This window comes from Diachasma alloeum, unplaced genomic scaffold (genome assembly GCF_001412515.2).
Source record: "Diachasma alloeum isolate Michigan unplaced genomic scaffold, Dall2.0 Dall_scaffold_00531, whole genome shotgun sequence".
Taxonomy (NCBI): domain Eukaryota; kingdom Metazoa; phylum Arthropoda; class Insecta; order Hymenoptera; family Braconidae; genus Diachasma; species Diachasma alloeum.
The window spans coordinates 1-15,547 of NW_021680663.1; the positions used below are offsets into that span (position 1 = coordinate 1).

The 15,547-nt window shown below is 39.9% G+C and overlaps 1 protein-coding gene across 1 annotated transcript; it reads left to right on the forward strand.

Moving 5' to 3' along the window:
• Positions 1–8,516: 8,516 nt before the first annotated feature.
• On the forward strand, positions 8,517–9,925 carry LOC107042852. The gene is made up of 2 exons (XM_015264055.1): positions 8,517–9,306; positions 9,388–9,925. Exons 1-2 carry the CDS (start codon positions 8,730–8,732, stop codon positions 9,855–9,857), a joined length of 1,047 nt encoding a protein of 348 aa, XP_015119541.1. The 5' UTR covers positions 8,517–8,729; the 3' UTR covers positions 9,858–9,925.
• Positions 9,926–15,547: the final 5,622 nt, after the last annotated feature.

Below are 15,547 nucleotides of genomic sequence, written 5' to 3' on the forward strand. Positions count from 1 at the left end.
GAGAGAGAGAGAGAGAGGCAGAGACAGAGTGACAGAGAGGGAGAGAGCTGAGAGACGTGGGCCTCGAGCGGCCCACGCCACTGACGTCAGAGGGGAAAACCTTTTTCCACCAATAAGGGCGAAGAGAAGCGTTACGTTCGAGAATGGTGTCGCTAGTGTCAACCCAAGAGTGGGGATGGACCTAGGGCATCTTANGAGAGGCAGAGACAGAGTGACAGAGAGGGAGAGAGCTGAGAGACGTGGGCCTCGAGCGGCCCACGCCACTGACGTCAGAGGGGAAAACCTTTTTCCACCAATAAGGGCGAAGAGAAGCGTTACGTTCGAGAATGGTGTCGCTAGTGTCAACCCAAGAGTGGGGATGGACCTAGGGCATCTTAAAAACCCTTGAGAGAATTTCCTGAGGGACAGAAAGTTCGAGGCATATTCGGAGTTAGACTAATAGAGTTCGAGTTAGAGTATCATAGAGAAATCTCAGGGAACCAACGTAGAGAGAGAGAGAGTTGGGTCTTGAGATTCGAGTGAATTTTAGTGTATAAAAACTGTACAAAGAAACGTGTATATATATATGTATTAAATGTGTGTTTGAGAAAAATCTTTTTATTTTAAAAATCCTTTTAAAACAATTTCCTCCAGAAGATGCACCCAAAACGTCGTAAAACACTGAATAATTGTGATCAGAGGATATGCCAGCAGACTCCCCTAACCTTTTAAATAATAATTGACCTCCTCCGATTGGTACTTAAGGGTATTAAGGGGATGAAAAATTAATTTTTCCTCGTTTTTTACGAAAAAACAATAGTTGCACCCAAAACAATGTAAAAAACTAAATAATTGTCATCAGAAAATATATCAGGAGGCTCCTCCAACTCCCTGAAGAATCCCTGACCCCGTCCGATTTTTACTTAAGGGTATTAAAGGGGTAAAAAATTGATTTTTCGAAGAAAAAATGGTTGCACCCAAAATATTCAAAAATACCAAATAATTTATATTGGGGAATGTGTCAGGAGGCTACTCTAACTGTCTGAAGAAGCACCAACTCCCTCGAATGGGTTTTTGAGGTCATTGAAAGGATAAAAATTGATTTTTTTCGCGTGTTTTATAAAAAAAAAAATAGTTGGACTTATAATCTCCAAAACGCCAAATAAGTTCCATCGTGAAATATTTCAACAGATGCCCTCAACCCTCTAAAAGATCACCAATCTCCTCGGATCGATACTTAATGCTATTAGGAGGCTAAATATTTTTGATACAAGTATTTTTTTTTATAAAAAACGAGAGAAATCAATTTTACCCCCATAATACCCTTACGTAACAATCCCAGGGGGTTGGTGCTCTTTCAGGAGGTTGGGGGAATCCCCTGACATATTTCCCAATAGAAATTATTTGGTGTTTGAATATTTTGGGGGCAACAATTTTTTTTCCTTAATACCCTCAAGTACCAATCGGAGGGGGTCGGTGACCTTTCAGGGGGTTGAGAGAAGCTCTTAACATATGCCCTAATGAAAATTATTTCATTTTTTTGAATATTTCGGTTACAACTATTTCTTGTTCGTGAAAAACGGGAAGCATCAATTTTTACCCCTTTAATACCCCTAAGTAAAAATTGGAGGTCAGTAATTCTTCAGGGCGTTGGAGGAGCCTCCTGACATATACTCTGATGACAATTATCTAGTTTTTTACCAAGTTTTGGGCGCAACCATTGTTTTTCATAAAAACAGGCGAAAAATCAATTTTTTACCTCATGACTGCCCCTAAGTTAAAATCGGAGGGGGTCTGTGATTATTTAGGGAGTTGGGGGAGCCTTCTCACATATTCTCTGATGACAATTATTCAGTGTTTTACCAGGTTTTGGATGCAACTATTTTTTTCGTAAAATAATAAGAAAAATCCATTTTTTACACCTTTAATACCCCTAAGTAAGAATCGGAGGGGATCAGTAATTCTTGAGGGGTTCGGGGGCATCTCCTGACATATTTTTGATGACAATTATTTAGTTTTTTACAATATTTTGGGGGCGGCAATTTTTTTTTCATAAAAAAAGGGAAAATCAATTTTTTACCCCTCAAATACTCCTAAGTAAAAATTGGAGGGGGTCAGTAATTCTTCAGAGGGTTGAGGGGGCCTCCTGACATATTTTCTGATGACAATTATATAGTTTTTCAGAATATTTTGAGCGCGACTTTTTTTTCGTAAAAAACGAGAAAAATAAATTTTTCGTATCGCGGGACCTAAAAAACCACATTAACACGAAAATTAATATACACACCTCGCTATGGAAAACATATCACCCTCCTCCACGTGCTTGCCATTGGAGAGGGTTGGTGAATTTTTAGGAGGTTGGGTAAGTTACAGGTCTAAATAACACAAACAAACTGAACACAGATATTCAACACAATCGAATTCAACACATCTCTTTCTAGTATTATTTTCTTGTCTCCCGCATTCATTTCGTAAACAAACCGCTTGCTCTAGTCAATTGAAATCCCTTCCCCGTCTCTCATGTCAGGGACAACGGGGCGGAGGGGTGGCATACGGGGTTTAGTACACGTTTAAATAAAAATTATTCAGAAATGGGTAAATTTATCACTGCTTTGAAGGGAGAATAGAGCGTCACTGATGTTATTTGGGAGCAACACCTTTCAGGGAGTAGTATCGCACTACCCAAGCGGAAGAAATACGTCAGTTATAATGCACGTTTGAAGGCTGCAGCTTTAAACATCGATGACAAGCAAAATTGGTTGGCTTATCTTCGTGGGCAGGCTCATAATATTAAGCTGTGATATGATTTGTTAATGACTATTGAAATTGAATTTTTTTTGTTGGAACGATGATGAGTTTGTATTTTGGTCTCCAATGTGTATTATTTAAACATGGAAAATTTGAATCGTAATATTTATTGAATCAGTTATTACGGCCCTGAGTTCATCCGAAACGATGAAACTAAAAAACTTGATATTTACTCTCTGTGGAATTAAATAGAGGGCAATCAAACTGAGAAACGGAAAAATACAGCGTGATCGAAATGCCTCAGAGAATTATAATAAGGTGACTCAGAGGACAAACGAATGGTATCTAAGTAAGTCAACACCTCACGACAATAACGGACAGTAATCACGTGCACTGATGAAGAGTCAACATCATGTTCAAATAACACTTCAATTTCCCGAAACTGGGCAATTTAAGTAAGATACGAAGGCGAGAATTTTTTAGTAACCAAATAAAAGGGATAATTTATGACTGATGAATCGACCGAATTTGCAGGAGAAACCCACAAGGGGGAGGTCAGAATCTCCTTTATAAGCCGGGGTTAAGACGAATTGGAGCATTACGTCGTTAATCTGGTCCAACGCAGTTGCTGCCCAAGTCTTACTTCAACTTTGAAAAAAACCCAAGAGTCAGTACGAAATTCTCTTCAAGAATTTCTAGAAGTCTGGTTCTCAGAGTCAAACTCCCTTGGAGCCGAGCAGTATTCAGCTACCCCTATAACTAGCACCGATTTGTCTCTCACCTTCACTGCGCAACCTGGTAAACCATCTCAATCTTCCACTGACTGGGGCCTTCCAGATCCAGCCAATCCACAACATTTCGTCTCCAACTGAAGATTCATCAACATCCGAAATTGACAGAAAAATCAATCGAAATTCAACGATTGATTTTCAACATCATTTCCTCCAATAATCATTGTAATTCAATACCTTGATTCTAATTTGACAAATTCTTGTTGAATAAATCTATACATTTATTACAATTTTACCTCTTGTCGATATTCTTCCATACATTGGTACACTTCAGTGTTTTACCACGGCAAAACGTTCCCAAATACTATTTAATTAAATGGTATGAGTCACGATCGTGACTAAGTGACGAATCTTGCTCTCATATTCCTATTCATTTGAGGATAATTAACCCTTTAAATATTGATCGTGTCCGTCACACAGTGTTGAATGAATCTTCTTCAAATTTTTGGATTTTGTGTTGAAATAAAGTGATATTAATTTGGATTATGTTGTTTTTATTTCGTGTTGAATTGTATAATGTTGAATGAATTTGTTGAGATTGAGCCGTGTTGAGATTGTTTTTGTTGAGTTTTCGTGTTGAAATTGTCAATGTTAATATTTACGTGTATTATTTAGACATGTAATCGCTGGTGTAGCCCCTCCTAATACATTCTGTGATGAAAATTATTTGGTTTTTTCGAATATTGTTTTTGCGAACAATTCTGTTTCATCAAAAATGCGAAAAATCGAGGTTTCCACCCCTCAAACAACCTATGCCTCGATATGGGCGGGGATTGATAATTTTTCCCTCTTCTCCCTGTCTCTCCTCCCCTCTCAGGCCTCCAGAACGAAGGTTGCAGTCTTATTTCGTTCGCCTAACGGCAGTAGAGCCGTATGGTGGGGACACCAGCAACACTTACATTCCATTCACCATTAGGCGTCCGTTTATCCCGCGCTCCTGATTCATCCAACTTCAATTTTAAATAAGTTGAAAAGGGTGCTTTCGATTGAAAAGATCCTCAGGACTTTTCGATCCAGAATTTGACCCCGAACTTCCGGGTGAAGTTTGGACATTGAGTTCTGGGACACCATGTAGACGTCGTGCGTGTAAATGACCGGACTTGACCAATCTATATCACTTTAACGTCAGTCAAGGTCAATGGCTCATCGCATATGGGCAGTAACATGATTCGATATACATCGATATTATTTCGATGTTCGCTAATATCAACATTCGACAGAGTCTCGACATAATCTCCATAACGTTATTCCCTTTGGGAATTCCCACACTTTACAAATTACCGATATTTGCTAGTGTCAACAATTGATGAAATATCGGCTAGCATAATCGGACAACTTTCGACATGGTCTCGACATACACTCGATTAAATGTCGTCCATGTAAACGACCGGATTTGACCAATCCTCGACATCGCTTCGATACCAGTTCAGGTCACTAGCTCATCACATGTGGAGTGACAAGATTTAACATATATCGATATCATTTCGACTTTTGCGATTATCAACAGTTGGTAGAATATCGACGAATATGCTCGGATAATATGAGGCAGAGCCTGGACATCTTCCAGTGGACAGGTCTTTGACAAGTTCTCCACATTTTTCGGACCGATCTCGACACGACATCGACAATACTTTGTCATGTCGAGGTGTTATCGATACTCGGCCAAATATCATGAAAGGTAGTTGAAATCATGTCGAATCCCACAGCTATCCGGTATTATTGATCACCTACTGTCAGATATTGACAAAATTAGACATGCTATTTCAAAGCAGTGACATTCGCTGACATATGTTTCACCATCCCGTCAGATCATTGATACAATTTTGACAACTTTTCAACAAATTCGACATATTTAAAAAAAAATTACCTATTTCAACGTCGAACTATTCCATCAGGGGTCAAGTTCCATCAAATGTACTTCTCCGGTCAGCCACCGGGTAAAATCGACCAACCGGAGGATCGACCAACCGGAGTGCAGGAACTCGAAGTTTCACATACACACTTCGTCCGTAATTCAATCCGGATCGCTGGAGGCCATCAAATACCGTCCCCCGATTCTCCAAAATACCCTCCACCAGTTCCTTTGTATGCGTTCCGCGAAATCCTCTCATACAAGTAAACATTCACACGCCTGTCACTAATGTATCGCTCAGTCGGTAAATGACCTACGCATCCGCGATGACTGTGCCTCAGACACAAACTGAACTTGCCCATGGACATCAGTGATCTCCAATCTCTATTAGAATCCACTCTGACATGCCCGTGATACTGTTATTGACGAGGAGTTGCGTGCAAACACATGGAAACAATCGCATAACCTCGCGGATACATGCACATATACATATGTAGCGTTCATACCGAAATCGTATATGGTAAACAAATGGGGTTGTGCGATTGTGGCCCGTGACATCTACATGGCAGTGCTTCGTAGCGTAATGAATAGGTCATAAATTTCCGGAGGGTTATCTGAACCAACCTCAATTACATATCTCACGTTCCACTCGTAGGATGCATAGACCTCAGAAGCACATATCCAACGCGAAAGTGATTAGTTTTATGGGAATCGGCATCTAACACGAGGGCAATCAATCGCATTACAAATTATCCATCATATTATTCGATAGCAAGTTTTAAATTTGGTATGATGATAGCTCTTACAATACTGAAGGTTAGCATTGTTGATGGGCGCAACCGGCCGAGCAGTTTCGGAGGTACTTAACCTTGTATATGAATCTTTTTCATTGAAAAATTGAATATTTTTCTGTGGACATCCGGTAGCATGTGGTTGCGGCTGTGTGGCTGTCACAAGGATAGAGAATTGTTACGGATCTATTCGAAAGCTTACTATCAATGTAATTGGTGGAAAAAAAAAAGAAATAGACTAATAAAGGAAAAAGTAACGGTCATATGCCTCCCGTCATATAGGCTCGAACCCCTGCTTGTTTCTTTCACCTGTTTAAATCTGTGCAATTATTTAGGGAATGAGAGCTTTTGGTAAAAGATGTCCAAGGTTTTTGTATAAAAAATCCTGTCAGCTCAAAATAAGGTTTTCTGAAATTTTCTGTTGGGAACTGATTGCATAATCATAAATTACGCTAGATTTGAGGTTCTTCGCGAATATTATTGGTCAGAGCAAATTGTTCACCTACAATTATAATTTTCGTTAAAAGGAAATTTTGACGATAAGCTTTATTACCGGATATGAATAATACATGATCCATTTTCGATGCAGTAAGCGGAAAATGATAATTTCCCTGAATGATTAATTCCATTTAATCTTATGATGACAAGGAAGAGTGGATTGGAGATGTCAATTAAAAATATTTTCACCTCTTGTTTTCTTTCTGTGCTTGGCAGCCACTTACCATAGCAGCCCTCCAGTGAGCTATTGCCCCCTCCCCTCAACCGCCACGATACATTCCACATATAAATGTATATGATACACGCGTTTAACCGAGATATGTCTCCATTCGAGTGAACTATCGAAGATTATTGTGGTAAAACTGAACTTTTTAGATACTCCACTTATCCTTCTCCTATTGTATTTACATGTAGATGGTATATTTACCGGTCCGTGCTTGTGTATGTGTGAGTGAGTGTATGTAACAATTGACTCAAGATCTTTCCGACGGGAAATTTGCAACGTGACATTTTTCTATGGGAGTTGAAATGCCGGTCACCTTCGTCTTTCTTCCCCTAAATCTAATTAAAATCAAAGAAATTGAAACATGCGCGCTAGATAATTTTTGGCCGGAGACATCAAACTGGAAATGTCTGAAATCGCGATTCCAAACAATTAGAAAAGTAAAAGAACACACCAAAAAAATCGACACACTCGATTTTTGGGGAATGGTCATGTTCCTCGGCTCACTCACAAGGAACACTAGGTAGGTGTCCGTCTCCGATTTTGATGAAGTTTATATATGTCCGAGAGGACTAAAAACTAATAGATACGTATTTTTTTATCGGCCCTTTTTCGTTTTTAGGGGGTGAAATCGCCGTCTAAAGTTGACCACATCTGAGAGTGATTTTCCAATTGGACATATAAGTAAAGTGTTCGGACTATGTTCCATAGTATAAAAGGAAGCTCACGAGAAATGATGGAATTGTGGATCGAAACCATTCCCGGGGGGTGAAATTTAGGGGGTGAACTACCAGCCTGAAGAGTTTTTTTTCTGATAAAAAAACTATTCCTCGAAATTCGATAAAAAAAATTTAATTTGAAAAAGCATACGAAAATACAAAATACGTTTTTTCAACGTTTTCCTTTTTTCGAAATAGCGAAGCAAAAAATTAATTTTCTGTAATCTGGGTATTTTGATTTTTCTTGCTGTATAAAATGAAGCTTGTAGTGAATGATAAGAAGAACGAATGAAATCGTCCACGGGTGGTAAAACTGGGGGGAGAAAAGTACCCCTGCGAGGAGTCATTTTTCTCATGAAAAACTATGAGCAATAGCTCAGGATTTTGAGGATTGATTTTGACTGGAGAGAGCATGAAGAAACACGCAGTATTGTTCTTGAAACTCTCCTGAAAATAGCTAGAATCGATATTGGGTTTGATAATATTTCAATGACGAGTGTCACCTCTTTGTCAGATTTCTGATAAGGGGAGTCATTTAAAAATAATATCACAGTGATGAATATGCACGGCTTAAAAGATTGGTGAGTTTCGTTCTCATTAGTCATACAATCATAATCAGTCTATAAAAATCCATCAAAGAAAATAGTCTCTCGCTGGGTATCGTGTTTTTTGTGCCTGTTTCATGATGAAAATCAATCGAATAAACGTCATCAGACTTTTAAAGACAACATTTGATGTTCTTAATCTTCCTGAAACTCCTGTGAACAATGACGAATGCGAATTAGCGGATACGTTACAAAAGATATTGATTCAATCCATGGAGGAATACAATAGCGTTGAAATGATTGAAGAAACATCTCTGGATTTCCAAGGACCCTATAAAGATATAGAAATGATGGCGATTGAAGATAAAGAATTTCAATCACGTGCTAAAGAATCTTCTTAAAGTGGCTCGAAAGCTAAGGCACCCATAGATTTCGAGTATAAACAAAGAGCGGTTAAATACTGGAGAAGTTAAAAAAAGAAGAAAATCTCTCTGTAAAAAATGTAGCACATCGATTTAAAAAGGTGAAATCGAGTCGACAATTACGACGCTGGGCACACCAAATAAATAAAGGAGGAACATATATGGAGAAATTGAAACGTATTTCGGAATACACATTGAAAAATATGAGAAATGGTCTTGATGCGGGATTGATCGTTCACGATATTGACTTACGGATGTGGGCTGTGCAAGCACAGAAAGAAATAGAATTCGGAGACGTTCGGTTTACGGCTTTACCATGGTGGCTACATCATTTTAAAAAGGCACACCGTATTACATCCCGGAAGATTAATAAATTCATTACGCGGAAAACATTAGAGAATCGAGAAGCTTCACAAAAACAATCAGAAGAATTCCTTCAGAAAGTTCAGTCTTATTTCCCTACTTATGGCCCAGAAAACATCTATAACTCTGATCAGAGTTGTTTCCAATTGGAGATTCATTCAGGGCGAACATTAACTGAAGAAGATAATAAACAAGTCGCGCGTACAATACAATCGATACCTTCAACAACACATAGTTATACGATACAACCCACAATTTCTCTCTTCCTGGTTTTGAAAGAACCTTCTGGAACTTTCGGCCCAATAGTAGAACAGAATGTTTTTAGACCATCCAATGTTTTCGTCACGGCTTCGAAATCGGAGAGACTTACTTCAGGTGAGATAACATTCGACGCATAAGAACAGTGATATTTTCTATACACTAATTACAATTATTGAAAATTTTCAAAATTTTCAGAGTATTTCAACACCTCGTTGAAGGAAGTATTTTTCCCGAACGTAGAATCTAAAAGTCTACTGTTGATCGATTCGTGGAGTGGGCACTGTCCTGAAACAGTTCAACAAGCAACTCGTCGAAATGAAGAATTATTGGCTATGTTGATACCGAAGGGTACCACTGGCAAGGTTCAACCTCTCGATCTGTATGGTTTTAGAATATGGAAAAATTATGTCCGTCATTTTTCAGATAGGGTTACTCTTCTTGACTATGACATTAATTTACATTCAAGGAATAATATAATAAAGTTACAATCTTTAGTTCGTAATCAGTTATCTTCACCAAGATATCGAAATTTATTTCGTTATGCTCGGTTCCAGAGTGGTCATATTGTTAAGAAACCGGATGAATTTGAAAATTCTGTTGATTTGCATTTTGGCAATCCTCTCATCCGCACTGTGACATTGAAGGCTGTTCCAATGGTGCAGTAGGGAGATGCTCATGGTGTAAAAAATCACTTTGTTTACATCATTTTCTTATGAATACCATTTTTGTATGAATTACCATCCTTGATATTATCCATTTTGCGTATTGACTGTAACGAAAATAAAACTAATAAATAAAGAATAGTTGGTTGAAAAAATGAATGATCTAATCTCCAGTAATGATGCTAATGTCCATTAGGAATCACATCATCCAGTACTTGTTATACCCATTATTGTATTTCAATATCCAGTTTCCATTGAATCCTCACCATGTAGGGAAGGCTATGATAAGGCGGATTAATGATTGTACCTCTATTGATCACAGGAGAACTGATCACGCCAATTGATCACAGGGCAAATGATCACAGGACAATTGATCACGAGAAAAATAATCACAGAATAATTAGATCATCAAGAAAGTACATCACACAATATTAAATCATCAATAATTGAGTGTATTTAGTGTATATTTAATTACGATGGAAAAAAAACCTGAAAAACATGAATGGGTCAAGTTTTAGAGTATTTAATAATTCATTAGAATCCATTTAGTTGTCATGTTGGATAGTGGTTCTTTCTCACGGAGAAATATTGTGAGCCACCCCGCGAAAATACTCCAAAACATCACCCTCATTAACCCACGACGTCACCACCGCGTAGAGACGAGCATCGTAATCACAGTATTTCTTCCGATTCCTTGATCAAATGAGACGGCCAGCATTAAATTGCTCCCAAATCACTTCAGACGACGCTTGCTCGACTTTCAAAGCATTGATAAATCTGCCCAACTGCTCATGATATCCACCAACACGTTGATGAAAAGTATTATGCCAACCTTCCATCATATTATTGGTCCTGGGCTCATCATTGATGACTGCATAGTAGGAATTCCATATTTCAATAGGAAACTTAACTGGCGCATAACCGCTGAATTATCCCGTGATCAAAACACCTTGTGATAGAAGGATTTGTGGTGACTTCTCCATGTGATCAAATTGGTAATCATTTGTCCCATAATCTACTATACCCGTGATAAGGAGGGGTGATACCGGATTGATAACCAAAGTATTGTAACGGAGAAATTTTTATTCCAAAAATATGCAAAGAAGTTACTTCGTATTTTCTCATGACCTTTCAAATAGGAAGAATTCTATTAAATTTTGAGCAATATTTTTTCTTTATCAGAAAAATGACTCCTCGTGGGGGTAGTTTTCTGCCCCAGTTTCACTACCTGGGGACCATTTCATTCGTTCTTCTTATCATTTTTCATAAGCTTTATTTTATCCAGCAAAAAAAGTCAAACTACGCAAATTACAGAAAATGAATTTTTTGCGTCGCAATTTCGAAAAAAAGAAAACGTTGAAAAAATGTATTTTGTATTTTCGTATGCTCTTTCAAATTCAAAAAATTCCATCAAATTTCAAAGAATATTTTTTTTCATCAGAAAAAAAAAATTTTCACTCGGGTAGTTCACCCCCTAAATTTCACCTCCCGGGAATGTTTTCGATCCTGGTTTCCATTATTCTTCATGAGCTTTCTTTTATACTATGGAACATTCGTCCAAACACGCTGCTTATATGTCCAATTGGAAAATCACTCCTAGAGGTGGTCAACATTAAAGGGAGTTTTCACCCCCTAAAACCGAAAACGGGCCGATAAAAAAAAATACGTATCTCTTAGTTTTTAGTCCTCTATAACATACACAAAGTGTTCCAAAATCCAATGTCAAACTGAAACTGGAAGTTAGGGGGGCAATTCTCAATCGTCCTGTGGAACTTTTCGATCGGAAGCACCCTTTTCAAGTTATTCAAAGTTGAATTTGCGCCAATCAGGAGCGCGGCATGGACGAACGCCTATCGGTGAGTGAAGTGCAAGGGTGTTGGTGGTATCCCCACCATACCACTCTGCTCCCCTCACGCGGGCGAAATAAACGATTGGGTTTTTCGTTCGAAAGGCATGACCAGGGTAGGGAAGAAGGAAAGCGAGAAATTGGGAAAGATGAAGAATCATTTTCTTTTTTCTCTCGGTCTCTTTTGTTTTATTTTTTTCTGTCGCTTCCACAATAAGCTCCGAGGGACTAAACCGTGTTTACTTCGGAGATGAGTAACTTTAGGAGGAAAATGCGTAGGACCTCTTTTGCAGCTGAAGAATTTTCAAAAACAAAATTGGATTATGATTTCCCCTGAGAACAATAATTATTGAGATAATTGGAGAATCAGGGAGGCGGAACAAATGAATGGTCCAGTTTTTCTTGAATTCCGACACTGGACCTAAGGAGTAATTAGCAGCTCAACCTACTTTGTTTCCATGATTTAGGGCGCCAGCTGATTTTGACAACGCGGAATCAACGAACCGCAACCGTATTCAAACTTACACAAAACCGTATACCAATTACCCTCAGATACGAAGACCAAAAATACCCGAACAATTCTGAGGGGCAGGATACGAGTGTACGGTATCACTCGGTTGCTCATCTATCATGTAAATTAATAGAAATATAGATATTCAGTTAATTTTATCCCTCATTTGTCCTCATTATTTAATTACCCTAAATCCCCCTTTTAGGAAATAATAATAATTAAATATTGAAAGGTCACAAATTGGCTCCCGACGTGGGGCCAGGCGCTAAAAATTGAGCGTATTATTTTTCTCCCCCCTAGTCTTCCCCCCCAAAGTCGCATTCCGTTCCTTTTGTGTGGCTCACTGTTGCGGGTTTGATATGATTGCGTAACTCAGTTACGATCGCCCGATACACTCATCCTTACATTATATGGTGCATTCTCTTTCGAATACTTTTATCGTTCGAATATATTTTTCTCTCGGGTTATTTTTCCTCTCGAATTTATTCTCATGTTACTGTGTGCCCTCGAATTTATTCCCTTGTACCCCCCCCCTTCTCGCCCGCGAGTATTAACCTCGTCATTCCCTCGGATATTATTTTTGGCCTCCCGCCGTTTCCACCCAACGTAAACCCCCCCCCCATATCCCTCGATTCCTCCCCCGCAATCTCGACATTCCTTCGTCACCCCCCCCCCTTGAATGGGAATACGATTTCGTCATTTACCAAACTTCCGTGCCAGATCATTTGTTTCCCCCCCCCCTTTCCCCCTTCCCTTTGCCCCTGGAAATGATTTCACCCCTCACCCCCCCTTGAAGTTAACTTAGAACCCTTTTACCAAATCAATAGTTTTCCGGATTAAGTTAATAGTTTTTCGTTATTATTTTTATTTAGTTTTTATTTTGCTTCTTAAAAAGTGGAGTCACATTGAAACATTTCTTTAAAAGTATTTCGGAAAATTCCTGCTTCATATTTTTGGGGAAATTAACGAAGTTGAAGGGTTAACAAAACCCAAAGAAAATGCTTCTGGAAACCACTGGGGCTAACACCCAGACCACAAACACCCCTACGCAGGTAATGACTCCCTCGACCTCCCCAGGTGCCCGAATTAATCACTCCCTCCACCTCTTTCTTTGTGTTTGAACATTTTGGAAATTTATAAACGTTAACAAGATGACCCTGAGACCCAACGCCGACCCTATATCTGCCCCCTGGTTTGCCAACCCAGTTCTTCCCAGTACACCCGTCCCCTCCCCCTCCACCGAGATTTCCCATTATCGAGAGGAAGTTAAACGTAGATTTGAGGAACTGTACCCTTATGAGCAGAGAGCTCTTGTAGATCCCCATAAAGTAAATATTTTTGGAAGTCCCAAGGTTTTGATAGATCGATTCGTCAGATTGGAAGTGAGAAAAAAGTTTGGCGATGAGGCCGCTGAGTGGAATAAAGAAGTCGATTCTTCCTACATCCCTCTGTCCCTTTTAGGCTTTCCCACCCAGCTCTGGAGAAGTTCGTTAAATCAAGTAAACCCACAGAACAGGAGTTCAGAGACCTCACAGATTGTTGAGTCATCTCGAACTGACCGTAAGCGAGAAGCTCCCAGAATTGAACTCCCCTCAGGTGAATTTCAAGTTACCCCCAGTCAGCCTCGAACTAGTACAGTGGACCCCAGACCCTCGACAGCCCCAGACCACTCAGTCTCCGTTTACCCCAGCCAGTCCCACCTAGCCACCCTGATAGTTGCCGGACCACCCAACCTACCCCTTGAGCAGACACCCCAGGACCCTACAGAGCAGTGCCCCCAGTTCCCCCCGGGACCGAATCAACCCCTCGTTCAAACCCTTGGAAACCCCAGTAGTAGTGAAGCAATGCCCACCGACCCATCAGGTCACCCGGGCAGAGGTAATGATGAAGTTGTGGGATCAGTCGTTGCACGTTCCATACAACCACAGAAGGAAAGTAAAGAGAAGATAATTGCCCACGATCTCAAAGGAAAAACAATTGAAGATCCCAAACTCCCTCCCCAGATGGATCAAATCCCCCCCACTCATGTCCCTCAAAGTTCCCCGATCACCTGTTCTAGATCCAATTCCCCCACTCATCTCCCTGAACATTCCCCGTCCCCCCAGCCTGAATCGAAGTCTTACGATCAGGAGTCTGAAAAGCCCCCGTCTCTTTGATCTGAATTCAATCCCTCCACCTAAGAATCTTAGAATCCCTCGTCCCCATGCAGTTGATAGAAAGCCCAGTGAAACCAAGTCAGGCTTCCACTTTCACTTAGTAGAATCAAGGTCACCCCAGCCCCTAGGAAATTTCAGAATGTCTCCAAATACCTCGGAACCCCTTCCAGTTACCCCAGCTACTCCAGAGAAGACCCCAGAGATCCCAGAAAAGACCCCTAGCATACCAGAACGCCGTAGAAGAACGCTCAATCCCCCAGGAATCCTAGGAATATCCAACCATGTCTCAAGATTCCACAGAATGATCCGGAGAGTCCGGAAATATCCCCTAGAGTCTCGCAAATTTCCTGGAAACCCCCAAGTCCTGCTAAAAATCCCCGAAAACCCCAATGAATCACAACCACTCCCAAAAATTCCCCAAGATATCCCAAAATCCCACAGGTATCACAGGATTCAGTCTTAATAGTTAGAGTAGGTGAACTAAAGAATCGGAACAGTCAGTAGGAAAAATCTATTGTTCCCAGGAAATAAGGAAAATTCACCCAGTAAAATAGGCCCCGTATTAGGTTAGATTATTAAGTAGAATTATTGTTTCACAAACTTAAGTAGAAAGATGATGATTGATCAACAGAACTTTCTGACAAGCCGGAACTTTAGAGAACCCAGAACACGATCCCAAATACCTAGACCGACCCTTAGAATTCCCCAAAATCCCCAGAAATAACCCGGAAAAACCCCATAGTTGTAAAGATTCACCCTGATATCCCAGAGTTCAAAATCCCCCTAGTCACAAGAGCCCCACAAGAGTCATGATTTGCCCTCAAGATTCCCATAAGGCCCTGAAATGCCCGGAGAACCCAAAATCGAACCCAATGTCCTCTTTACCCCTGGGACCATGACCAGCTGGATCTGAAAAAAAGGCTTAAAATATTCAGAGAAAGTTGGGAGGGCCCTGTTGCATTCCAAGAACCCTGCAATTAGGTTAGGATTAGGTTAAAAATATTTCGCATGACCCAATGTAGTCCGAAATACCCCAGAATATGAGAGAGTATATAATCAGTCGGTGCGATGAAAGCATGACTGTACAAAGTTGCCCAGAGATCCATAACGATTATTAGTTGAAATCACTCGTGGATAAAATTGTCGTTAGTTTAGGTTTTTAAGTAGTCACATCTTTCCC

Coding starts and splice junctions, on each gene's coding strand:
- LOC107042852 (XM_015264055.1), top strand. CDS start 8,730: ATGGAGAAATTGAAACGTATTTCGGAATACACATTGAAAAATATGAGA. Junction 9,307..9,387: donor ATCGGAGAGACTTACTTCAG/GTGAGATAACAT, acceptor CAAAATTTTCAG/AGTATTTCAACACCTCGTTG.